Raw genomic sequence first — 27,374 nt, 5'->3', positions numbered from 1 at the left:
AATGCCAGACATCAGTCACAAGGTAACCCAGACATAGTTGCAGGGTAACCAGCCCTTTTTAAAGGGAGCAGGAGTTGCTCACTAAATCTTTGCCTCTCCAAGGCATGCAGTAGCAGGCTGTGAGAATGGAAAACAGAAGGAAGCATGCTAGGATATGTGCCTGGGTGTGTCTTTTCCTCCCTTTCTCAGCATCTGTCTGTCCATCTCTGTAACTGTGAGCTTAATTCAAATAACAGAGTGAGAACTAGGCGGGAGAGAGGTGGCCATGCCCTCCTGAAGAGATGTCAGGGGCTTTAGTGGTACAGTTCACCCCACAAAGAATGAAATCCTCAGCCACTGTGAGGCTCTGTGTGAAGGCAAGCTCAGCTCTTTGGTTTGAGGCCTGAGGAGCTCTGTAAGACGCACACACTTGTACCCTGGTGAGACACACGAGCAGTGCACAGCACTCATCTCCCTTTCCTTGACGTTGCCCTCTGGCACGTACTGGGATGCAGAGACCCGAACACATGATCAGATCAGCCCAGGAGCTTCAGATCAGTGGAGAAGCCCCGTGGTTAATGGGATCTCTCTCTCCTTCCTCCTTGTGTTCCCCTGGGCAAGCACCTGCTTAAGAAATAAAACTTACAAACTGGAGCCCCTGGTAGCGCTGCAGAGGAAATCCATTCACCAGGTAGCTGGGCTTGTAGGGGCAGTCGGGCAAGGCTCGGCGCACACGGGACTTGCTGAGCAGAGGCACTGGGAAGAGGAAACACATGGGCGAGCGCTGCAGGAGGAGCCCGGCTGCAACTGATGCACCAGCTTAGCTACTTCTGGCCCTGGTTTTTATTTATCCGTGTGAAATGGTAACAGACACATAAAGCAAACCTTGCACAACTCATCTCCTTACATCCCTCTAAGGTACTAGCACAAAAATATTATGCCTGGGGATGTTGTGTGAGTTGGATGTCAAGAAAGAGGAGCTGGGTTTAGTCTGTGCTTTGTCTCCTACAGCGACTGATACTGCAGCAGCCCCTCTCTTCTGCACCAGGAATAAGAAGACATGGCCTTGACAACTGTGGTGTAGGAGGACGATGCTTCTCAGCTGTGTCACCACACGTGCTGTGACAGGCTGCAGTTACCTCCTCAGCTGCTTTGCAAGTCTTACCTTCGTAAAGAGTGTCCCGGGGGTCAGGCTTCAACATGTCAGCCGGGTGTGCCTCGCTGCCTGCGCTGTCAGCAGGCCGGCTCCTGTGACTGGCCAATGTCTGCGGGATATGCCCGACCTCATCCATCTTTAAAAGCGTCTCGTCTAGAAACCAGAGAGAGAACAGAAGGGGGAGGAAGGGCTAATTTGTCCCTTGTCCCAAAAAGCACCTCTCTCCAACGTCAGCCTTTCCCAAATGGCTTTGCATTCATGGCACTAATGCTGTCTCCGGCACAGCAATGCCTAAATGGTGCTGATCAGGAGCATCTTCCTGCAAAGACACTGCAGGAAGGAAAGGCTCTGACCCAGAAAGCTGGAAATACAGAAGCTGTGGGGTAGGAACATGGCTGTCACTGAAAGCAAACACACACAGGGATAAGTTATGGAGGAAAATGGCCTCCTGTCTTGGACGGACCAGCAGTGGTGTGTTGAAGAAGCCCCATGCTGGCAGGAATTAATGGATGCCTCTGTATCATTAGTATTGCATTTCTTTTAAAAGGAGATAAAAAAGATGAATGGGAGGAAAAACCTGAAAAAACCTTTTCCACCTGTGCTGGAAAAGGATCAGGACCCCGGGGCAAGGCCTTCAGTGGCTGAGGAGGATGTTACTCCAGAAAGGGAATAAAGACCCACAGTAAGCCAGGAGCAATGGGAAGCTCAGACTCAAGACTGAGTATTGGTTACATTTTTTCTTGGTGCTGCTGCCATGGGACTTCATGTCTCCATAGATCTTACTCTAAAATGAGGGGAATTGAACAAATATCCATGAGGGAAAAAGCAACATGCTGCCAAGGGCACTGGTGTGCAGCTTTTGGGTACTGAACAACACATGAACCCAGAAGGAATGGGATGACATGATACAGCCAAAGGCTAATATGGAAGAGAGAAAAACTATATAGGCAGAAGGTGACAGATAAAGGTGAGACTGCAGCACTGTACCTAACCACAGAGGGATCTTCTGGGATGTCAGTCTTCTATTCTACACGGAATTAATAAGAAGAAAAGAGAAGAAGGAAAAAGGATGAAGATGGAAGACCTAATGGAAAGCCTAGTCCTGGCCAAATGGCAGGTTTCAGAAAATACAGCAGCAGGTTGTAATCCAAGACATAGCAAACAGATGTCTCGACTACATCAGGGAGTCTTCCATGCACAGAAGTGCTGGCATGGAAAGAACCCAGAAACATTGGAAGGCAACAGTAGTAGATATGGAAAGGGGGAATGCTGGCAGAGGAAAGTGATGCTGACAAAGCTAGGTAAGGGTAAACAGGACTAAGGAGTTCCTTAACTGATAAAGGCATCACTTGATGTGCTAAGAAGGGTTTACAAAACAGGAGGGACTGGACTGATGTGTTTGCTGCAATCCAGCAACAACTTGAAGAGGCTTGAGGCTAGTACAGAAGAAAGCAGCATCTCCCAATATCACTAGTGTATCCTGCTGTGTTCAGGACCCAGAGTGAAATCCCCTGGAAGTGCTACAGTGGCCCCCTCCCTGGTCATGTCCAGCTGACAGCACTTCCCCACAGCTCCCATGCTGTGGGCCTCACATTCCCCCTGGCTCTCAGCAAGCAAACTCCATCCTGTGTTACTCTCATATCTGGAACGCTTCTCACCCTTGCAGACTCTTCTCGCTACCTCTAGACTTCCCTGGAATAACGTTCCAATCTTACTTCCAATTCTATTATATATGAGTCATACCCTTGTCCAGAAGTCTTTCTCCTGACCTGTCTCCACCTTTTTCTCCTAATGATCTGTATGCCTGGTATTTGCCTGGCTAGACTATGATTCATGGTGAAACACCACTGATAAGTTTTGGAAGAATGGGGAGGTGCTTGGGAAAACCTGTGATGAAGATACTTACTAGCAAAAAGGGAGAGGTATTGGGAGTCAATCACTCTGAACTTCGCCTCTGGGTCATTCAGTCTCCACTGGAACAGAGAAACACATTAAAATGAAGTGCTTATGGAGTTAACCAAGCCTGAAAAAAAGGAACAGGCACAAGATGTTTTTTTCACCAGATGGGTTCGCAGCTTTCCTCTTTCTCCCTGCTATGACTGAATTTACCTAGCAGCAAAAGACCAGGAATAAGCTGAGATCCCCCAGGACAAATCCAAAATGGGAAAGGACAAAAAGCTGCAATGGAGACCAGAGAGGGCAGAACTATCCCAAGTAAGCAGAGGAAAGGGTCCTGACATGTGGACAGGACTATCCCTCACAGAAGTAGGTAAGGGTTCTGGAAGGGATTAGATACATCTCATGCAAGAGGAGCTGAGGCCTGGGAAAGGAGGGGAATAGTTACAAACATCATTCCCAAGCTCTATGGGGATATATATACAGTATCATCATTTCCACAGACTCACTGCTACTTCCACATGGTCTGTTCCTCTGTCATCCTGCTTGTGCAGCACCTCAAAATAGTACCTGCCTGCAGCTGACAACCTGTGAAGAACAACGTGTCTGTCACCAGGAGCGTTAAGGAATATTTCTTAGCTTGTCAGCAGACAGTGAGTGGGGAGCAACCACACCCATGAAACAACCTAATTCTCAGGGTGAACGGGGTTAGGGCTGCCAAGAAAATCCAGATGCTGACAGTGAGATAGGTAGCTTTCCCTGTGCATCTGGAGCACTACAGACCCTTCTCAGTTAATGCTGAATAACTCCCTTTCAGTCTCGCCTGCTGGGTTTTGGCCTCTGGGAAACCCAGCCAATTCCAAGGCAGGAAGCTTGGGATATAGTTCATATAGAGGAGTCTGGATCTGCTGGTGGCTGCTTCCTCTGAGGAAGAAAAATTAAGTTTTGCATTCCTGCAGTAAATCAGCAAAGCTTTGGTAATACCTCAGAGTAATCCCTTTCTCTATATTGCTAAATTCTCCAGGACAAGCCTGGGTTCCTTTTCCTCATCCTTGTGATTTCCTGGCCATGTGCAAAGGTGGCTGGGAGCAAGGGACTTTGCTCACTCACCTCACCATCTTTGACTGCTGGCTGTGAAATTTCCCAAACTCTCCTGGTGCAGTCCACTCCTTCCCTGTCTGTGAAGAGATGGAAGATGCTCTAGTTAACATGAGTTTCTTCTCTTCTTATTGCACTGAGAATGATGAAGAGGGAAAATTGAGCTCTCTCTTCCCTCCAGTACCTCCTGGTAAGTTGTCTGTGAGATCCATCTATGGACAGACTTATGTCACTTAATCATGAGCAGGGGGCTGCCAATATGTAACTGGCTTAAGGTATGACATGTCATACCCATCTGGCATCTGTGGTGGCGTTGTCTGTAGTTGGGCAGGAAAAGAAACTTGAGTAGTCCAAGGAAGTATGTAAGTCAAGTCAGGAAGGTCTCCATTCCCACAGACACACTAAAGCCTGGATAGAAGAAGCCTTGTAGCATGCACAGTACCTTGCCTACACTGGCCAGCAGCTGGAGACCAGAGGTCTTTTCATCTGGGCTCAGCCAGAACTCGGCATTGTCATCCGCAGCTATGGCAAACTGAAACTCCCCTGTTGAGAGATGGAGGCAGTGAGTAGGGCTTTGGGGTAAGGGCTCATGCACAGAACAGATCCTGCTCCTCTAAAATGCTGTCTTTGCCCTTTTTCCTGGTGAGACCATAGTTTCCCTATTGATAATACCACCCTCACCCCTTTGAGCATCTCTGAATTTTCTAACTGAAAACAAACTCTACAGATGCATCTTGTTAACTGTCCTTCCTGCATCGGCTTCATCTGATGTCTAACCTGGAAAGCTAAGAAGTCTATGCAAAGTCTTACTGAATTCCTATTTTGGTTCCAGAGCAATTTTTTTGTGTGAGATGCTGTGTTTGGATGGAGGAAAGTGCACGTGGAGCCACAAAGGGAGTCAGGGGTGCTTGAGTCTCACTGTTCTGGGGATGGCAGCTGAGGGCCAGGGGACCACGAGAGGCGGGTGAGCTCTGGGCAGACACATGCAGCTGGCTGATACAGATGTCAGCTGCTGTCAGATGCTATTCATGCACCCGGGTAGCAGCAGGGACATCAATGATGTCATGTACAATCCCGGGCATGCGAGGGAGGGAGGGGAAGTTCAGGGATTGTTCGTGCCCACACACACGCCATGGGGCTGTGCATTCACGACAGCATTGTTATTTATCTAGCACTTCCCATCTGTTTTCTCCTGTGCTTTTCCTTTCCACCCTACAAGGGAGGCAGATGTGTTCCCACCCATGCCAAGGCCACGGTTAGTCAGGCACGTCACCCACATGAGGGACCAGGCATTGGGCTTGCCAGGGTGAGGTACGAGCGGTTCAGCACCGGGAGGGGAGTGAGGGAGGGGAGGGACAGGTGACAAGAGACGTGAGCAGTGGCACAGCAGCCTCAGAACCCTCACCATTAGTGAAAGGATGCAGGTAGCCAAATATCCGGAGGCCATAGTTGGTCCATTTTGGGGACACAGCCAACTTCTTCAGTGTAGTTCGTGTCTGAAGTGGAAGAAGAAAAAAAATTACCAAAATAATTTTAGATGTGACAGGAAGAAGGGGAGATATAAAAGTCCTGAGACAGGTGGGTAGAGGGAAGTACGAGGTTTGCTCTGAGAGGATGGGCTACAGTGTGTGATGGAGGCAGAGAGAAAGAGCAGGCCAGATGAGAACTGAACTGGAGCAGGTGCTGCTGTGGATGGGAGAGCTGCATGGGAATGCCATTGAGATGGTGGGGACAGGATGTGGCATTTGCTAGCTACTTGGAAGGAGAGTACCAAATACAGGGCTCCTTCACCGTGTGTCCAAGGCCTAGCAGGCCAGCATAAGAAAAATGAGCCTCCCTTGTGCAGCAGAAGAGCTGCCACCCTTGACACCTTGTGAAAATCTCCTGCTCCCTCAGCAGGAGGACAAAGGAAGTGGTTGAGAGGGAGGTGATGGATGCTTATGAGCAGCAGGACAGACAGATGATGGATAGAGATAGGGACAGGATGTGAAGGGAGCAGGGGTGACCCAGCTGGGAAGCAGAGCTGGGAAGTGTGGGGCAGCAGGTGTCATGGTCTTACTTACGTGAGGGAAGAGGGGGAAGTGCAGGTTTTTCCTGAGCTGCTCAATGGAGCCGCCGCACCAGTCCTCGAACACGTGCAGATTAGCCTGGCCCTGGAACTAGGAGGCAGAAGCAGGGCACCATGAATTGTTGCATCCCTCCCCTGTGTGCCTCCCCTGTCTTGACAGCCTTGGCCATGGCCCCAGCACTGGAGCACTTGAGAGAGCGAAGGAAGATGCCACTGCTGCGATGGGCTGGTCTGAAGGAGACACAGGTCCAGCCCCCCGTTTCTCATCTGCTGAGGGTTTGGGGTTGGAACACATGACTGAATAGCACCAGGAAACTGTGCTAATGCTTGGGACATCTCACTACATGGCGAGGGTTCACTCCGTTAAGGAGGTGTTTAACCAGAGGTCAGTGCTCTGAGACAATACTGTGGAACACACTGCAGGGTGGCAATAGCCCCCCATGATGCAGCAGAGAAAGTGTAGGGTCCTACATTCTCCAAGAATGTGTTTTGGACTCTCTCACCATCCCAGGGCTATCTTCCTGACCTGAGGAAGAGGGACACACTGCAGGGGTGGGAGGGAGATGCCAGATCACCTTCTCAAAGCATGTCTTGAGATGTAAAGCTCATGGAGGACAGTGGGGACAGCGAGGCGGAGGCTCGGCAGGTGGGGGTGCAGATGTCTGTCCCCACTACGCAGCCACTCTGGCCAGGAAATGCTGTCAGTGTCCAACGGAGGCCTGGAGCACAGCTTTGTTGGGAAAAGCTTGCTGGCCACTGTGGGACTGCAGCAATACATTCCTCAATGGACAAACTTCCTTTTTGTCAGAGCCATTCGGAAGGGAATCACTGTCTGCCCCCCAGCAAAGTCCAAGCTCTCTGCCTTCGACCAGTGGAGCTGGGTGCTGAAACCCTCCTCACAGTACTGGCACCCAACAGTGGAGAATAAATAGGTTGGAGACGGTAGAAGCTACCTTAGATGGCGAAATGCTGAAGAAAGGAATAGGTTGCCTTGGGACTGGGGAGGTTTTGCAGTGGATGTCTTGCCTATATAAGGGCTATGTGAGCAGGGCTGGGGGAATGGCCTGAACAGCACCCAAATGTCTACAGATGGCAGCAAATTCTTAGTTTTCACTGGGGAGTCTCCAGCAGGGCTGCAGCAGCACAGTGGAGGAGGGTCCAACCCCTCCGTGCACTCCTGGCAGAGGAACTGCTTCCTGGATTTATTTTTCCCAGGATGGTGCGTTAGAGGTGCATTTTGAAATACACTGAAGGAAGGCTGCGGAGCAAACTTGGCTCAGCACCAGTAATGCTCCCTGTGAGCTGTGGACTTTAGTCCTGCACATGAAAGCCATTTCTGTATGCCAGGCAAAACACATCACAACCACTGCTGTTCTGGAGGGGTCTCTCATCAGCCCTCTCTCACTGGTGTCTGCACTGCCAGGGCTTGACAAACGTCTGCAAGCCCATGTCTACCCCCACTACTACCTCCTCCTCTTCTGACATCCCTTAGACTGGATTCTGCCAGACGAGAGGAAAAGCAGCAAGACAAAGTGGACGTAATTCCCCAGAGTGATGCATAAAATCGTAGCTTAGATGCACAGAGGGCTCAGGGTGATGGATGCAGCCAAGAGAAACCCAGGACTCTGCAGGAACTTGCGATACTAATAAATCACTGCAAGTGTGACAAACACTGAATTGGAATGTAACTGCTGTGCAGTCCCATGCCCCTTGGCCAAATCCAGGTTCACACCCAAGAGTCTTACACTACTTTTCTCAGCCAAATCAAATAATGACAATTGCTGTTTCTTATGGAACATGCAGTGAAGTGAACAGGCTGCGCTCCCACAGCGAGTCACTGCCAGAAACAGTCCTATGGCAGTCTGCTGCTACCTACAAGTGATGCTGGTTTTTCTTCTTAAAGAGTTGCTTGCACACTGCAGATAGCAGGCTCAGAGCCCTGTGAAACGTAGCACAACACTCCCACACCGTGGAGAGGCTGGCACTGCAGTCTGCTCCCGCCAAAGACAGACCCAGGGGATACTCCCAAAGCTCAAGACTGCAATGGAGCTGGGCTGGCTTTGGCATGGGGTAGCCCAAATGCAAACCCAGATATTTATTAGAGAAATCCCAAAAGACTGGCTAGACTTGCTCAAATGTTTGCAGAGGAAACTTGGACCACTCCCACTGCAATACAAGATTTTACTGCAGAGTTTGGCAGGATTAGGGAGAGGGCAGCCTACTAAAAAATAAGGCAGACACTACTATACTAGGTACACCATCAGTGGTGAAGGAGGTGTTCCCTGGGATTTGTAGCCTGACACTCCTGTCTCCAAAGTCTTTACGAAGTATTCTGGCAGGAGTTAATGAGATCACTTTGCCATCCTGTGCTCAGACTTACTAGAAATAATTAACTGGTAAATAATAAGTATTTCTTGCATGCAGTTTCAGAGTCTTTTCTAAATCAACAGATTTTTCTCCTGAGTTACAGTAGCCTAACTTACTTTCCGCTGCCTCCAAAAGGGAAAAGAACATTATTGACAGATAAGTGTTGGCTGCCCAAAGCGCTGCTCTGGGACTGAAAACTGAGCTAGGCTTTAATTTTAGGGCCCCAGAAGTCATCAGTCTAGCAGCTGTTTTGAAACCCTATCACCTCTGTCCCTCCAACTCAATCCATGGCTGTCCATTGCAGGCAGCTGAGAAATTCCTCTGTTTGCTATATGTGTCTCCTCTGGAATATGCAGTAACAGTCTCCTGCTTGGGGCTTTTGCAGATTGTAGTTACAGATAAGCATCACCATCATTCCCAATTCATGCACACAGAAAAGTCAATGGATTTTCTAAAACATGGCTACTAAGTCTGACTTCCCAGCTTAGAACTACCTGGCCCTTTTTTTCAAAGGAATGGAAATTTAGGACCTGGCAAGCGATAAGACAAGTGCCCCTTAAAAACACCTGCTTTGCAAATTCTGGATAGACTGATTTGGCCAGAAGCAGGAATAGAAGCCAAGAGTATGGGTTTTCAATGGGAGTGTTTTTACGTGACCTGTGCCTTCCCATTTGGAGGGCAACCCCTGCTCCTCAGCTTCCTCCCTGTCCCAACCCCACCTTATGCTGCTTATGTCCACCCTGGCTGAAATAGCAGCACTGCAAGAACCCAGCTCAGATCCAAAACGGGCACAGGTCGTGCACCAAGGGCACCGTCAGCACAGGGTGAGTGTGCCCAGGAGTTCATGCACAAGAGCTGTTCTGCCCAAGGAGGTCTGTGCAGGTCGACACCCTCCGGAGCACAACACCATGGGCACACAGTGACCCAAAGGAAGGGAGAGCTGGACCCTAACAAGTGCAGGGAGGGGAGAGCTGGGACAGGCCTTTGCTTCACTGCTGATGCAGTGGCCTCCATGTCTTTTTGGAACGTGGTTGGTCTCTGAGCACCAGTGCTGACCCTTCCTGCTGAGCATGCTGAAATAATGCCTGCCTGCAGCCCTGGCTTGGTATTAAGAGATTTTAGTATTTCTGCTTCCTTCTAGTGAGAAATTTTAGATTATCAGCCCCTGCTAGAAAAACAGACCATAGAGGAGGATCAAGCACACAAGAGCCCAGACCTCTCTTTCTAGCCCAAATCCTATCATATCAAAACTGCCTGGAGGGGGGTGGCACCACACACTCAAGGGCTCCTGGTGAGCAAGGAGCCCAAGGAAGAAAGGTCAGGGCAAGCAGCAAAGCTGGGAGGATTGCAGCAGCAGAGACATGGCCTGTTGCCTTGTAACTGGAGCTGGATGGAGAAGAGAAGTCTTTCCTAATTTAATTCTGGGTGGCTCTGGCATCACAGAGGCAAATCAGCTGCGTGGCTGCACGCAGCCCAGGGAATGCACAGCACCGGGGATGATAAACAGGGCACAGAGAGGGCCTGAGCCTGGGAAGAAAGGCGACATTGTGCTGCCAACTAGAAACTCCTGAGTTTATAAGACTCCTCTGTCTCTGCAGAGTGGCTGTGGCCCCTCCTCCTGCTTGGCCCAGCTCCCCTGACTGGGTGACATTCAGCCTCCAGCAGCTGGGCTTGGCTGCACGCTCCGCTGTGCTGGGCACTTGTGCGAATCCATCAAGACAAGTTAGTTACACAGGCCCCCTCCCTGTCTGGATGGGCAGGAGTGGGCAAGGAAGGGACATCAGCAGGGACAGAGCAAGCAGCAATAGCTCTGTCTTTCAGTCTTCTAATGAAAGGATGCTTCCTCTTAGGGCAGGTTCGGTAGCAGAACAATACCCCAGCACAGTGCTTTGGTTTTGTACAGCACCTATGCACCTATACAAGTGCTGCCTGCAAGGGGCTGCGCTCCTGGACACCCCTCACAGAGAGAACAAAGTCCTGAGGCTGTGCAGACATGACAGAGGGGAGGACATTTTAAATGCACCCCAGTGCTTTCTCCTCTCAGAGCTGTACAGAAGCTTTTGCAGAGGCAAATGAGAATGATGAGGCTAACCAGGTTTTTCTGAAAATCCTCCCACCCCACAGCAGTGTCAAATGGTGACACTCATGGTCCCAACAGTGCAGTTTTGCCCTGACAATAGCCAGGTACCTTTCTGAATTAATTAAACAAGACATCCGACATCTCTCCACCCTGAGGAGGCAGTGGGAGATGCTGGAAGCTGGAAGACTTTGCTGTGGTGCCTGGAACCGACAGTAAGGGTAGGGACCATCATGTGCACAGGCACCTTGAGGAGCCCAGGTGTGAGGCTGAACCCTGCCTTCCCCCAGACACAGGGTAAAAATTCATTAGGGGTTTCCTATGCGCACACTTTCCCGCCACGTTATCCAAGGCCGAAGACTTAAACTGCTTGTTTCATATCCTGAAACTGAGAGGGGGGAAATTGAAACCTGCCTTTTTTTGGACATACTGGCTTGCCAGTTCACCCTGCAACCCTGTTAATTATTTATGTTTGTCAGGAATATATCTCTCTATTCAAATAAAGCCCAGTTCCCTGACCTGTGTCAGGCAACCTGGTGCCCCTCACCCCAGGTATCAGGCTGCAATTAAGTTATTACAGATGCCACAGGGAGGGCACAATGGTATTACAGACCCTGGGTAATTAATTTGGGCAGAGTCACAGAAAAACTTAATCCCTAGGTCAGGAGAAATTTCAGCCAGTGGTTAAGAGGACAGCAAGCAGCTCTACACAGAGCTGTGTCCATGGATCCCTCTCCATCACCTGCAGCTGGTGCTGGTGAACTGCTGGCCTCTGCAGTCAGGGTGACTCTGCTGACCCTCTGGGTACAGACACTTCCTGCAGCAAGGGCAGGAGACGTTGCCTTATAGAGTCAAAGAGAAAACTGTCCAGGCCACAGCATGTACCTCACCAGCTGCATCTCTAACCCAGTGAAGGCTCATTGCACACCACAGCCGCCTGCTCTCAAGACTTCTAAGAAATCCCTAGGAGGGGATCAGAGACACAGGGTAAAGCCTCAGAGAAGCTGGGGGATGCCATGCAGAGCCTGCCATGGGAGAGGGGAGCAGTACATGCTCCTGACACCCCTGTGCACCCCTGGCCTTCGTGTCCCACTGGTTCTCAGCCAGCAGCTGCTCACCTGCGAGGCAGCCCTGCCTGCACACTGCCCACACACTGCCTGCACGGCCCTGCAGCCAGAGGAAGCCCCCAGGCTCCAGCTGGAACCGGCACACCAGAGCCAAGGCAGCAGAATAGATCAGTAGTCTGGTCTGGTTCTGGGCACTGGAAGGTGACTGGTGCTGGCTACTTCCAGGAAAGCTTTAGCTCATGCTGCGGGGACATGAACTGCTCATTGCAATGCTGGAGGGACACACTTTTCCTCCATCACCAGTGACAATCTCATCCTGAGCACAGGGCCAGCAGCCGGCTCGCTCCACAGGGGAGCTGCAGAGGCCCTTTAATTTGTGCAGGTCTCTAATCACCTTGAGGAATTTAGTGAGCCAGTTCCATTAGCTAAATGCCCCCAGGCTGGTGGGCCTCTCATTAGAAGCAGGTTGCATTGCTCCCTTATCTGAAGAGGAATGATGAGATAAGGGAGCAGGGGAGGAAAGAATAAACGAGGCATGAAGGAAACAAAGGGGGTGTTTACCTCAGTCTGTAAGGGTCACCAGAGAAGGCCTCTGTTCATTGAAGTGTCACTGAAGTGGAGAAATCTCTATGTATGACACACAGGGGTTGGATTGCAAATGCCAGAGCAAGAGCGTGACACTTGTGCGTGCCACAATCATGTATTCTCTTGTCGAATGCTTGGCCCTACGCACCCCAGACCTGAATAAACTTCACTTTTCCAGAAGGCAGTGGGCTGCCTGCTCTCAGGGAATTGTAGGTGGGTGCTTGGTGCCTTGATGACTAGTGCAAAAACCAAATTATCTGGAATCTGGACACACCTGTCTTTCCAGATGATTACTGAGGTCTGTAAGTGTCATTAAGCAGAGAGGGGGTGATAGGGGACAGAGCTCCCATAAAGTGAATTAATTTCCAGGCAGATGTCCCTGCCTTACATTCTTGCTGTACAAGTCTCTAGCTACACTTCCCTCATGCAAAACAATGGAGAAAAGCACCCACCTCTGGCAACCATGGGACAGGGTTGTCCACAGCCGCATAATTTGATTTATTCCTCCCAGCTCTTTGCAGCTCTTGCTTCTGAAATACAAGTAGAGGAAACTCAAAGTAACCCAATAAATGACACAGCACTGACATCTAAACAAGAAGGCTCAAACCTGGTTACAAGAACATATGAGAAAATAAAACAAGTTCTCAAGCTCCCTTTCCAAAGGACAGGCCAGTTATCATGGCCATGGTGGGGTGAAAATGCTTGTTTGACAGCACATTTCAGGTGAGCTACTGAGGGAAAAGGACATCAATACTTTATAACAGCTTGCTAACACAGAGTTAAAACTTAGGTCATTTTCTGGTGGTTTTTTTCCCCATCCTTGTTTCAAAAATGTCCAAGCAATAGTTCTTCCAACACTGCCTTTAGGCAAAAGTACCAAGACGTGCTTCACTAGAGAGCAGCAAACTCTCTCCTGATCTTTCATTTCTGCTTCTGTCTTGCTCATTGCTACCTTCCTGTGCCACAGATCCAGTCAGCTTCAGCCCACTGCTGTGGCTTAGTACATCTAAAATAACTTAACTGACTGCACTGGAGTCATTGTACATTCATATTGCTGTGAGTCAGCTCGGATTTTGCCCCGTGGCGAGCTCTCTTTCCTGCATGAAGAGAGAGCTGTCTCTTGGGGCCAGCATCAGAAAGGAAGGTTTGCCCTTGTAAATGTTCAGAAGGCATCCCAAATCTCCTCACCTGGTGTCCTGGCTCCTGTGGATAGTAAAACTGAAGGCTTGGGTCCCCACCTGGGACATTGGTGTCTGACTGAACCTTAGCCAGTTCCCTCCAGTTTTCATATCCTGTATAGAGGAAACAGAAAGAGGTGTCAGAAAACATCTAATAAAATAAACCACCACAGTTATCAGAATAAACCAGTTCTTTCCAAGGCTGAGAGACCTCTAACTCTCTGAAATTGCCTGGCAGAGACCAGGAGTTGTTTATGCTACTTGGAGTTGGCAGACCGATACGGAGAGAGAAATTGCCTTTATCTTCCTCAAAAGCTCTTCCCTCCTTCTTATTAATACTTATATTAAAGATTCATCATAGTTTCACAACACGTCAGAGACTTCATTAATCACCATAGGACTGGGAACCTCTTTGTAGATTACTCACATAATCCCAGTGGTCAAACTAAAGAACATCAATTTTTATTAACTAGCAATGTCAAAGAAAAATAAGACAATAACTAGATTACTAATTAATTTAACCATCAAAAGCATATTATTCGTATATATTATTATTTTATTTACACAGTAAAAGCTATCAATCCTCTCTTCTTGAAGGAAATTATGGCAAAGAATGCTGCAATGTCTAAAATATTAGCATCCCCTCCCCTCCCAGTCTGCTCAATCCAGAGGTGAGGATCAATCTTGATTTCCTTCTACAACTCTGGCGGCCTCCTGGGCTTAGAAGGGAAAAGATGAGCAGATGCAGCATAACACTGTAGCTCCCTGTGACCACTGCCCATGTCACTGATAAGACAGTGCTGGTGAGCAGAGCCTCCCAGCAGTGCTTCAGTGGCTCACACCATGTGGTTTTCAGATTTGATAAACACTTTGGCACTTAGTCAGCAACTAACCAGCCTGCCAGCACCTCAGTGCTGTGCCCACACCACATGACAGCTTCATCATGAAGGGCAAGTGCCAAAACCTCCACAAGTCCTAACCCATTCCCAGCTGGTTGCAAACCAACTCAACATCCATGTACCAAGGAGCAGAGCCAAGCTCTCTACCCACTTTCTTTAAAATTGGAAATCATCCTCAAAGCTCTGGGAGGTCGAGAGAAGTTGGCTGTATGTAAAGGGAATCATCCCATCATCTTCAAGTCCAACAAACTTAGACAAATGGTCTGAGCCCTCTGCACCGTTCTTGCAGCCAGAAATAGCAGGAACATGCTCTGAGGATGAAGAACAGCCCACTTCTGGGGAAACATCTGCATACCCATCTTCAGTCAACTCACTCATCTTCCCCTGGCCAATTATTGCACCTACAAACTGAGTTGAAAAACTCTGTCTTTCCTTACTCATGAATCTGGGTCCTATGGAATCTGGCAGAGGTGAGTAGAAAAGTGAAGATGTTGAAGCTGCCTCCTATGATCTGGTGACCAAAGGGGACAATTACTGAGAAGAAAGTGCAAGAAGTGTGGAAAACATGAAAGTAGTCACAGATACAACGGAGAGACAAGACTCGAGGCAACTAGGGTGTTCTGCTCTCCTGATGTGGGCGTTGGCTTGGATGTGTGAGTTTTGTTCGGGCCCCCTTAGATGCTGAACAGTCACAAATTTCTGATCTAGATCATCCCATTCCCAGATTTTGATTTGAAGCTATGCATTTCAGTTTATGGCTAAAAATATCAACATCAGCATTTATCTTCTGCAGAAGATTTTTCAGTCAGACGCTGTGTGATTAATCTACTGATTAATGCAGTCAAGCACATCTTGTGCTTCAAGGACTGACTGCCATGGGAAAGAAGGAGAAATTCTGGTGTCTACATAATTTTATGTGTAACTGGTGAGTTTCCACATTGTTCAGAGCGATGAGACAAAAACCACTGTTTGTGAGTGTCCTGCAGTTGGACACATGGTCCCACTTGGAATGGGGCTGAAACAGACTTTGTAGTTTGTGTGAAATTCAGGACTTGCTACTTTGAGGGCTCATCATATTAGTGGGAGAGCACAGCAGGTTGTTTTTGTTTTTTTTTCAGAAGGGAGACCCAGAATCATAGAATATCCTGAGTTGGATGGTACCCACAAGGATCATTGAAGTCTCACTGGCTAAATAAGGGAGGAACCAAGTAAATCAGGAAAAAAATAAAACAAGGGCAACAAAAGTCAATTCAGCCCTAGACATTCACTGAGTGAGGACGCCGAGAGAGGCAGGTTTTCTTCTTTTGTGCAGGGGGGAGAGATTATTTGGTTTCATTGTTAAACTCAGCACTTCACTGCCCTGTGGAATAAGCTCTGGATGAAGCATTGGGAACCTGCTTTTCCTGGGAAGAGGATGTTGGCCACCACAGGCAGCCACTCTGGCTGCTCCTGCCCATGGTTGGCATGGAGCCTACCTTGCAGCAAACACAGAAGCCTGGCTGCACACCAGTGCCATGGCTGACATTTCTTTGACCCCTGGAGAAGAGAAGAAAGGGAGGCAATTCTCTGTGTTGCACAAATATTTACCTAACGCTTACATCAGCCAAACATGGAAGAGACAAAAGAACTATGAATTAATCTGGAGGCAGTGATTTCCTTGCTGGGTATAATTTGTGCTTTGGCAAGTTAATTCTCCAGTATGGTAGGAAATGATTTTCAGAAAATAATAGGATAAACCCTCCTCTCAGAGAGAGTTCTTGGCACTCCAGTTCCTTCTAAAAAGATTGGCTTTTCCCTAGCGATCTCCACTGGACACACTGGCTTTGGAGGACCTGGCTTTGTACGTGCTTTCCTCGCTAGGAGGAGAGGGCTGTAGAAAAGAGACAGATCTCCTCCAGCTTCCTGCAGTCAGAACACCTCCAGAGGCCAACTGCTGATGAAGTTTTTCTCCCCAACACAGGTCACAGGATTCAAGACATTGCCTTTCAGGTATGTATCCACTCCTGTGCAACAGCTGGAGAGTGAAGCCGTTGGCTACATCCACTGCTCTGTCTCAAGAGCATCTGAGCAAGGTTCAGCCACAGGTTCAGCCTGTCCTCAAGCTCTCCATGAGCACTGCTCAGCAGCTCAGCTGGCCCAAGCACTCCCTTGATGGCTATTTTTAAGTCAACAAGACTACGCCTGGAAAAAAGCAGCAGTCTAGAACTAAAATACCTCAGCAAACACTTCAGTGTTACCAAGAAGGAACGCCAGAACTATTAGCTTTGATGGTTTTGCTCCAGCCCCTCTACAAAACCAGTTCTGGTTAGGATGGGAAAGGGCAGAAAAAACCATAAAGTAGGAAATCAAAGGCCTGGGAATAGCCTGTCTCACAGTCAGGTGAAGATGTTGTCCAGGTTTTGTTGCCATTAGTCTGTTAGACAGATGCACCAGCCAGCTCTTGGTCTTCCTCTCTTCTGAGGATCACTTCCCAAAGCATTTCCCATCACCTCCCAAAGCACACCAGTTGTTTACCAAGGCTATTTTTTCACCCCAAACACCTCCAAGGAAGGCAACACTGACGCAGGCACAGCTTGCCAAAAGCAGCAGCCAGCCTTGCTGCCACAGACTCTGCCCTCCTTGGCATAAGGACCAGCCTCCCCACAGCCACAACGAGATGATTCAGAGCAGTGATTCACTCAAAATCCATCCCACAGGAAAGAAGGGTACATGGTTTTCTGATGGGCCACCTTGCCCAGCCGAGCTGCCTGGTGGCTACACAAGCACCACAGCACAGTCCAGAGAGAGGGATGTCACTGTAGCCAGAGCAGTATCCATGTTTCCAGCACTCTGCAGTTGCACCATGCATGGTGTGACATCAGATCTTCCCCTTCCCCATCCCTGTCTGCGACAGCACAGCAGGCACCAGGGCATGGTAGATGGGGAGAGTTGTACAATTTTGTGCCGAGAGTGATCAGATGAGCAAGAAGACATTCTCAGAGACACTGTAGAGGGACAGAAGGGCAGATAGGTTCATGGAAATGGCAGGGGTTTTGCCCAGAGGGCATCCAAATTGTGTTTTTTATCCTCACTCCAACCTCCAGAACATTTTCCCTATATCTACAACCAGGCACTTGGCTGACATCCTTTCCGCAAGCAGATTTGAACCTTTCTTTCTTCTTCTGTGCTCTGGTGGTCCAAGGTTCAAGCCTCATAGGGATCAGCCAATGCCCAGAACCACGAAGGTTCTTCTTCAGGGAAAAGTCACCCTTTTTGTCCCTGTTCCCATCAGAAACATCTGGCAGATGCCTGATGAGGACCCAAATGCCCACCAGGGTTGACCCTCAACTGCCCCTCTGGATTCAAGATGGGAAGCCCCCAGTACTTGAGCTTTCTTCTGGAAATAGAGGCAGGTGAACACAAAAGAAAGGCAAAGAAGTTGAAGTGGAGACTGAGACAGATGCTGCATCCTACAACAGAAACCCACACAAGAGGCAGCCGGTCTGGAGCCAGTTGCCCACAGAGCCAGTGAACCAACCATTAAGAGACAGAAAAGCTGTAGCAAGAGAAAATAAGATGAAGATGATTCTCGACATGGCCCTGGTCAGGGCCCAGGGCCATGTCTGCCTCTCCTCAGCTATGCAATGCACTTGAAGCCCAGTTCAAGAGAGAGAAAAAAAAAAATTAAAAAAGCAGAAAGCCACAGCCAGAGATAACAGGCAGCAGTACCCAGGGAGCTATCAGGCCTCGGGGCAGGAGCGTGACCAGAGCTGCTCTGTGTATTCAGAGATTAGATCCACCAAGCCACTGTCGTGCCCCGGGCCCCAGACAGCACTCGATGTTTCAATTAGCCTGCAAAGGTAGCTGGCAATGGTGCAAGGGGGAAATCCCAGCCTCACTCAGGTGATCGGTTTCCCCTCTGAAGGATGAGATTTGATTACTCTGCTGTTGTTACTGTTGCTTACATAGCTGCAAATGCTATTAACACCCACATAATATCCAGCCCTTTTGCAACCCTGCTAAATGATTTTACTCAGCAGCCTCAGGAAAGAGCAGGTCCACTGGTTTGGACAAAAAGCATTTTAATTCTTATCTGAGATCCTGTTCCTCTTCTTTTTGTTGCCAGGACAGGGCAAGAAAAAGACTTGGCAGGTATGAAGTAGGGTTATGTTCTTCATTACCCACAGACTCCTCACCATGGCTTTATGTTTTAATCCTCTGTTGGATAGTCTTATTTCTCCTCTTATTCTGACTGAATATTTTCAACTTACTGTTATTTGACAAGACTTCAGCGTGATTTGAGGTCTTTCTCAGTATCAGTCCTGGGCTGAACAGGTATGCAGATGCAGTACCCAATACCCCCAGATATTACCACTATGTGCCTCACAAACATACTAGTCCAAAAAATGCTGGAGAATGTTGCTTAAAACTGAACATGACACAGGAGCTGAACTCAGGGAGCTATTTGCAGTCTCACACACATATGCACCAAGCCTCCTGCCCTGAAAACAAACCTCAGCTCCACCTCCTGCCTCAGTTACCCTCATTTAGATTATACCCCCCTCACAGAGGCAGTGCACCTTCACCCTGCCACATGATGCTATGCACCAAAAGCAGTGAGGCTCTAGTCCAGCAACCAAATACTTCTGGCCAGTGAGATCATGGGGACAAGCTGCCATGCTGTGCTATACACCCGAGGCAGCACGGATTCATGGCTGCAGCCCAAAAGCAAACATCTCCTTGTCATCTGGCCCAGGCAATGCTGCATCATGCTCTGGGGAAGAGGATATTTAGAGAGTTTGACACACCTTTCATGCACCCTGACCAGAGCAAGCCCTACTGCAAGTGACACACCACAGGGGAAGCAACACCCACCTCCTGGTCCATCACACACACAAAGGCAGCCCCACAACACCAAGCGTAGAAAAGCATAAAGGTGTCGTGTAAACTGACCTTCTAGAAACAGAGATGTAAGGGAGGGATAGAGTGAAAAGGGACAGCCAACAGTTTCTGGACATAAGGGTGAGTGAAGGTTAGGTCAAGTCACGAATCACAGACAGGGTCAGAGAAACTACCAAAAAACCCTCATTCAAGGGTAGACCCCAGAGATTCTCTTTGGTTACTTATTTAAGTCAACAAAAGGCATAAGCAGAGATGAGTGAACTCCTTGTCCTCAGGTCAAGATCAGAACAACACTCCTGGAGTTAAAAGGATTCAAGAAGCTATGAAACCTGGTGTTACAGAGGGAGCCCTGCAAACCTTTCCATTTCTGGTTAATGCAGAACCCTGCAAATATGACTGTAGGGATAAAGCACAAGTTAGAGCCCATGTGAGCAGAAATAAATTACTCCATTCTTCCTCCAGGTACAACTCTGAGTCACTGCTACGTGAATGGCTTTGCAAACTGACAATAAGCTGCAGAACATTAAAAGTACGTGAAGTTTGATGGAGGAACAGGCAGAGCACTGCACTTGAGAAGGACTGGAAAATGAGTAGACATAACTACCCAGGACACTAATGTAGTCTCACTGCCAGACTCACCCACCAAATAGTACCTTGCTGCTGTTGCCCTCCAGGTACAGGAAATCTATTTCATGCAGCAAGGGAGGAACTGACAAGCAATGCTTGGAGCACTAACAGGTTTTGTGGAAAATATAACTCAAATCTTGCTCCTGCCACTAAAATTTTCCATTGCCCTAGTTAAATCATGAAATCCACTTATGCCGCAAAATTATCCAGCAAATATTACCTGCCTCCTGAAAGTCCAGTGAGGATACACATATGGAGATGCAGAGCTGGATTTGAGTGAGAAAGCCCATGATGTTCCTGGCACTATCCTTCAAAATTATGGGGCTGAGCTCCCAAGTCAGCTCCAGAAATGCCCCTGTTTCAACTAGAGGAAAACAACTGCCAACTATTGCTTACCTGCACTTGCCATGCTGAAGGCAGAGGAGGTTCAGGAGTTCATGCCAGTGTGGAAGGGGGCATGACCCGCAGCCAGCTGAGGTGCTGGCCACAGAGAGCCCTTTGGCTGTGCCCCTGTAATCCCCCGCCCAAGGTGACCACTGCCAACAAGAGCCCTGTGTCCTCAACTGCCCATCCTCACCTCTCCAACTCTCTCTGCAACTTAATTCCTCCTCCGCTTCCTCTCTTCTGACTCTGCAAAACTGCACTAAGGAGTCCTGAAGGATTAGACTGGGGAAGAGGAAAGAGCAGAGCACTCTTGTTTTTCAGGGCTAGGAGGCAATATTGACTCAAATGAAGATTGAGCAGAAGAGCACCTACTACTGCTTTCAGGAACATAAAATAAAAGACCATGATTTTGGCACTTCTAACTTCCATGCAAAGCAGGAAGAAATGTTTTCTACTCTGCTACTCTTTTGCAGTATTCCATGGGCCCTCTTAACCACATAAAGCACATGCCGAAGCTTTTGAATCATAAAATATGTTTTCAACATAGTGGCCATGATAGCTGTGAAGTTAAAACCCTTAACTGCTGGCAAGCTCAACTCTTTAATTTACAGAATGCATGGCAACTGTCCTGCAATTATGGTGCACTTGTCCCTGAGACACTGTGCTGCACACAGGCTGATGCTGTATCTGCCTCTTTGGACAATACTGCCATCAAAAGCAGTCTCTCCATTTTTACAGTCTTCATGCACAGCAATAGATTTCTCAAAACAGCTACAGTCAGTGTCAAAAAGGGCTGATTCCAGGCCCAGCAAGAGTAAAGGTATTTGAGCAGTTCTCACCACGGTCTCATACTTACCAAGCCAGGCTTCTGCCAGTCATTGTCTTTAAAACACAGGATTGGCATCAAACCATTTACTCACAGGAGATCAAGATTTGGTTTGCTTGAACTTCAATACTTGCAGAGCTTGGAAAAACCAGCAGGTTGTCAGAGAAGCACAGAGTCGGGTGTTTTTTAGACAAGGCTAAGTTTTGATTTTTATTCCTGCTTTTAAGATCAAAATAATTTGCTCCTTTGTGGACTCCAGTTTCATGCTTTTCTCTACCTTTTTTTTACCCTGCCTTTTTTTTTTTTTTTGTGAACTGTGATATTCGGCATTATTTTTGTTTCAAAATACCTTTAATCCTGGAACATTTGCATGGGTTTCTAACAATTCACTCCCAGTGACCACATCCTCAACTGCTGACTCACACCATGCAGTCTGTCTTATTTTATTTTTAATAAAAATAATAATAACAACTTAAAAAATTCCTACCTAAACCTCAAGGTGATTAGCATGAAAAGCAGATGTTCCATCTGGTTATGATCACTGCAAGTGGTATTCCTGGCACTCTCCCTTCATCTGGAGGCACTGGTGAAGCCAAGCCCTTACAGACACAAGAGGCAATAAAGGCCTGTTCCATTGAGGTAACAAGTTAATTAAAGCTAAAGTTTGCCTCAATTTATCTGTACGTCAGCGCAACAAATCATACACAGGGCACCTGGAAACACACCTGGCAGGCTTTCTGCCTACTTTAATTCATATGTACTGCATCACCATTAACAGCAGTAAGGACTTCTTTTGCCAAGAGAAGCATGTTTCTAAATGCTCTCAACTATGGACCAATCTGTTGATGTCCATGGTATCTGCACAAATGCAATTAATAGGAAGCAACATACGTAGGGAACTTCCCTCCCCTGAGCACTGTGAGGTACCTACAAAAATATATAATGAAAGAAAATGGCAATTCTGTGCTCAGCGGTCTTTGCCATCTGTTTTTATTTCTGCAATGAGACTGTGCCCAAGAAAGCTCAACGAGGTCATCCATGAAGCTTTCACGAAGCTTTGGTAAGTGCATTTTTGTCAACTGGTCCAAACACTGCAGCACACAGACTGCTCAAAGACCTTTCCAAGATTTATTTTTTTTACACAGGAGCTGTCTAAGATGTGAAGCTGAACATCAACTGAGCAACAGACCTTCAAGTCAACCCTTGTTACTGCTTTACCAAACATAGCTAATGCATTATTTTTTTATCCTGGATGGGGATTTTCCTCTCAAGACTCAACAGTTTGCCACTTCCATGTAGATGCAGCACTCCCAAAATATCTGCTTGCAACTTGATTTTCAGTCAAGTTCAGTGGAACTTTATGGTGTAGACAATGTCATTTGCTGCTTCTGTGAGAAAACCCCCACACCTTATTTATTTCTCTAATTGTCATTTCTATTTGCCATTTTGCTCAAAGCTGTTGTAGCCATTTTCCTCCCCTGAATTCACCCACTCCTGCTGAAATGTGTTGTTTCCACAGTCTCTGTGAGCATTGCAACAAAACTATTACCCTATTCTATTGCTTTCAGCAGTGACTGGAGGCAGTCTAGGGATGTCACTAAGGCAAGAGAAAAAATAAGATAAAGAACAGGCTGGGCAAACATCTGCCAGAAATAGTGCAGGTAGCGTTGACCTCACCTGAAGGCAAGGAAGCAAGCTGAACCAACACTCTTGCAGGCCACTCCAGAAACACTTTACTATTTGTTTAAGTTTGCCAGTGTTCTTGAGCATAGCAGAATGACTGTTCTTCCCACGGCTCTGTATGGGACACTCTACTCTGACACCACCCAAAGACAGAGACACCTCTAAATGGGGGACAACACACCAGTTCTCCAATAGCTACGCTGAGGGGTAATCAGAAGAGGTAATACTGATGAATACAAAACCCAGAGAAATATAACAAGTCTTTAAAAATAACAAAGAGGAACTGAGTGCAGTGGCTGAGGTACTGCTTTGATATAGCTTTCTAGATATGTCAGATTAGAAACAATTTGATGATTGCATTTTGAGTCAGATGAAGTTCTTCTATTAATGTTAACAGGCTTTGGATGAGGCTCTAAAACTACTCCAAGAATGTCAGGAACTTGGATGCAATCCCTGTGTGCAAGTTTATTTCCACAATTCGGATTCAAAATTCAAAACTACGACTTCTGGTTCAGACTTACATGTCACATAGATTGGTTTGGGTTGGAAAGAACCTTCAAGATCATCTAGTTCCATCTCCTCTGCCATCGACAGGGACACCTTCCAACTAGACTAGGCTGGTCAAAGCCTCATACAGTTGGGCCTTCGACACTTCCAGGGATGGGGCATCCACAACTTCTGTGGGCAACCTGTTCCAGTAACTCACCACCCACGCAGGAAAGAATTTCTTCCTGATATCTAATCTAAATGCACACCCTTTCAGTTTCAAGTCATTCCTCCTTGTCCTATCACTACATGCCCTAGTCAAAAGTCCCTCTCCAGCTTTCCTGTAGGCCTCCTTTAGGTACTGGAATACTGCTGCTATAAATACAATTGGATGGTGATTAAAATGGCAGCAAAAACCAACTGGAATATCAGAATATTCTTCAAGAATGTCTGAAATTTCTCAACAGATGCTGACCACACCAAATCTATGCCCAAAGCTTCATTTGGCCTCTAACCCGAAATGCCTTCAGCTGTCTTTGCAGAGGAACTCTGCACGCACCTCTCACCTAACACCAGCATCACTAATTAGCAAAGGTAAGATTTGTAACACTGATTCCCTCTGAATTCTCAACAAATGCCGACTGTTAGTCAGGGCAGACAAACATAAGATGGACTAACGTTTTAAGAAGTTACAGAAAAACCTATGCCTTTAAAACCATATCAAGCCTCAGAGTACTAAGGGGCAAGGGCATGCTTGAGCTCCTCCATGACACAGGCTCAAAATTCACATGGACAAAACAAGCTGCCAGTCCTCCCTTCAGGCATCCTGCCTCCAAGCAAATGCCTGCTGTGCAATGGGATGGGCTGCAAAGCACAGACACTTGCTTCTGAGACAGCTTTATTTACACAACATGGGTTGCTAGGGGGAAAAAATCAGGGTTGTGTAAACTCTCTTTATAGAACTCTTACACAATGACATAATTCCAAAATATCAACTTCTGAAATACTGTTTTTCCTCTCTCTTGACTAAATCCCACGTCAATGGCTTGCTTTGGGTCTCTAATCAGCCTGCGCAATACAGTTAACAAAAATCACTAAGGAAGTGGGAACCACGAGGAGTTCACAGAAACTACTTTTTGTCCCATGGAATCATAGAATATTCTGAGTTGGAAGGGACCCACAAGGATCATTGAATCCGACTCCTGGCCTTGCACAGGACAACCCCAAGAATCCCACCACGTCCTCGAGAGCCTTGTCCAAACACTTCTTGAACTCTGCCAGGCTCGGTGCTGTGACCACTTCCCTGGGGAGCCTGTTCCAGTGCCCAAACACCCTCCAAGCTAACCCTCCACTGAGATCAAAAAAAGAGCCTGTATTTAGTTACCCTAGTCTGCTAAATCACCCACTGTCTTTGAGAGAATTTGGCATAACTTAACCAGTTTGGTGAATATTTCCAGCCTGCTAAACCGGGACAGACACCACTCACACTTGCCATTATTTTTTTAACGTTGTGTGTTTCAATTTAAAACTTTTTAAACAAGACTTAAGAGATGCCACAGAAGGAGAGGGAAGAAGAACAATTCAGTTTGCTCTGTAAATGTGCTCTTAAAACTTCATTGGTTTTGAGAATCCCAGGGTTCCTCTCAGACCCTCCTCAAAACCAGACCCAAACTCTTCCCCCAGGGTCCTGCAAACCCACTAGAGCTGGAAGAAGGATGACGATGGAGGAGGGATGCCCCGGGTGGCAGAGCCGGCGTCCCCGGTAACCAAATTCGCGCTGTTGACATGCAAATTCCGCAATGGGCCGAGACTCCCTGTGCCGGTCTGGGGGATTTACAAACGTCCCAAAGACGTTTGTTCCCTGATCTAAACCTATAAAGCTCTTACATCCTCAAAAGCTTGCAGGAACCTCTGAAACTTATGGACACAATCACTGGAATTTATAAGTACTGAAAATTTTTATAAAGGTATTAACGGCAGGATGATTTCTTTAAATTACTGCAAACAATGTGTCTTAAAAAGTCTTCTCTCGTATTGCTTGCAAGTGGAACATTATCCTTGAACTTTCCTCTAAAGATTCCAGTGTGTTGCTATACTCTGTTCACAATAAGCACATTTGCAGATGTGCAGACATATAATTACAGGAAGTACAAATAAGACCCCGGTGTAAAGCATGGCACAACTGAAAACCGGGGAGGTTTATGATTCAGGTAGTTTAAAAGACTTTTTAACAGCTGATGAAGAAGACTCAGTTTGCTTTAAGAAAGTACATGCAACAATAATGTCTGCACTTACTGCAGAAAGAGTAGAAACAAAGCAACTATTCTGCTCTTAGTTGATCCATAGGCCTATCACTGAGAGGGGTTTTGAAGATGATGGGAGATCTTTCTTCTGTGAAGCGCCAGAGATTGTTAAACTGCATGTCTTATTTTTAACTGATTTCAAGTGTGGATCCTTTATGAAGACTGAGTGGAATGAGATTGACATTCTAAGGAAAAAATCCCTATGTACTATAGCTCCTGACCTTCTCTCCCTGTATTGGGAGTTATTGCAGATTGCTGGAGTTTTTGTCTTCATTGTGATGCAGTTTAAATACATATTATCTGTTTGAGAATTTAGAGCTGGGAGTTGGAAACTCAAATTCAAATGCTTTAAAGCTGCAATACAATGCTAAAATTGTGCCATTGCTGTAGGTTGTAAATGACATTCAAGCTCTACTATAAATTTAACTCATTCTTGTGGTTTTTTCTGTATTAATAAAACCTGTGTGATAGGTCAAGATTTTTTTCATTCTGCCCTAAATTTCATAAAACTAGGGCAACCATTTCTACCGCTCTTTTAGAACTTCCAGGGAACCAAAAAATTAGTTACTGGGAAATTTCTGTTTTGAGTTCTGCTAAACTTCTATCCCAGACAGAACAAACTCAGAGCCACTCACAAGCTGAGCAGCAGCTGAACTTTTCAGAGCCCAGACTGCAGGGGCCAGCCAAACGCTGCTGCAGGGCCCCTGTTTTCCACAAGCAATTCCTGCCACCAGCAGGCATTCCTGAGGGCTTCCAGGAGGTGATCCTTCACCCAGCAGGAGACAGCCGGGTTAGTTGCCTTGGAGCTGGGCCAGCATGCCTTACAGAGCTATCTTGTTTCAGTGGAATATTTCACTGTGCTGCAGCTTTCTACCAGAGCATTAAAATTGCCCTGCCAGCTGCTTAAGGTGGCTTGAGAAGACCGATTGCAAAATTATCATTTTCTTTCCAGTGCATTGGAAATTTCCATAAGTCAGGGAAGAGTGGTTTCTACTGCCCAGCACTTGTCCAGTAAATGCCTAATGAACTTCAGGACAAATGAAACCATAACAACTGTCCAATCTGCCTCTTGTATAATTCAGTACAGGAAGCTCACACAGTAATTCCTGTACTAGCTCCAGAATAAATATCCAGTGAAAATGCCATCTGACACGGGTTATTTACATGCTGACCTGAGATTTCATCCAAATTCTGTTCTCAGCCTCTTTACTAAGTTTTACTGACCTTTTCCACAGCCTCCTGGTGTGATTCCTACCGAGCTCCACGGACTCTGCTCACTTTCAGTCCTTTTCCACAATGGTACGAGCGCACCGCCTTATACAGCTTAACCACATATATCAAAATACCCATTTCTAGCATGTTCTGCCAAAACTGAAGGCAAGTGAAAGCAGCTGTCCTCTCTACTGCATTTTGACTAAAGTTGTTCATCGTCTGTCCTTTATGTGCGTCTGACCCTGGTAACTCACAAAGCTCCAGGTTCTACATAACTAGGAGAGCATCAGACCTCAGGTCTGGTGTCCTGAAACACTACAGTACAGTTTATGTACTACACACTGTTTTATGGGAAAAGTTCTCAGTGCAGTGTCTCTTGGGATGGAGATGAAGACTGTGTGGCTATGACTTCCCAGGCTCCAGAAATAGCCCAAGACAGTTCATTCTTCATTATTCTTTTAATCTGTTTTTATTGCATGCTAATACAAAAGCACAGAATTGGGTTGGACAGGACCTCTGGGAACCATCTACTCTGAACCCCTGCTCAGAGCAGCATCACCTAAAGCAGGTGTTGAATACCTCCAAGGACAGAGACTCCACAG

General features: G+C 47.2%; 1 protein-coding gene across 1 annotated transcript in view; it reads right to left on the bottom strand.

The window, feature by feature from the left end:
- The window catches only part of B4GALNT3 (beta-1,4-N-acetyl-galactosaminyltransferase 3), a 65,018-nt gene that overhangs the window by 11,860 nt on the left and 25,784 nt on the right, over nt 1-27,374 (bottom strand). Inside the window, exons 2-11 of the mRNA XM_051784925.1 lie at nt 13,482-13,585; nt 12,746-12,823; nt 6,193-6,288; nt 5,535-5,625; nt 4,572-4,672; nt 4,142-4,209; nt 3,541-3,619; nt 3,042-3,108; nt 1,145-1,288; nt 626-735 (exon numbers count right to left, since the gene is read on the bottom strand). Coding sequence (XP_051640885.1) covers nt 626-735; nt 1,145-1,288; nt 3,042-3,108; nt 3,541-3,619; nt 4,142-4,209; nt 4,572-4,672; nt 5,535-5,625; nt 6,193-6,288; nt 12,746-12,823; nt 13,482-13,585 — 938 coding nt within the window. The remainder of the gene's footprint in view (nt 1-625; nt 736-1,144; nt 1,289-3,041; nt 3,109-3,540; nt 3,620-4,141; nt 4,210-4,571; nt 4,673-5,534; nt 5,626-6,192; nt 6,289-12,745; nt 12,824-13,481; nt 13,586-27,374) is intronic.

Source organism: Manacus candei, unplaced genomic scaffold, assembly GCF_025592945.1.
Source record: "Manacus candei isolate 608988 ecotype Guabito, Panama unplaced genomic scaffold, ASM2559294v1 h1tg000018l, whole genome shotgun sequence".
Taxonomy (NCBI): Eukaryota; Metazoa; Chordata; class Aves; order Passeriformes; family Pipridae; genus Manacus; species Manacus candei.
The sequence above is the reverse complement of the archived record's forward strand: the minus strand, read 5'-3'. Positions and strand labels throughout refer to the sequence as shown.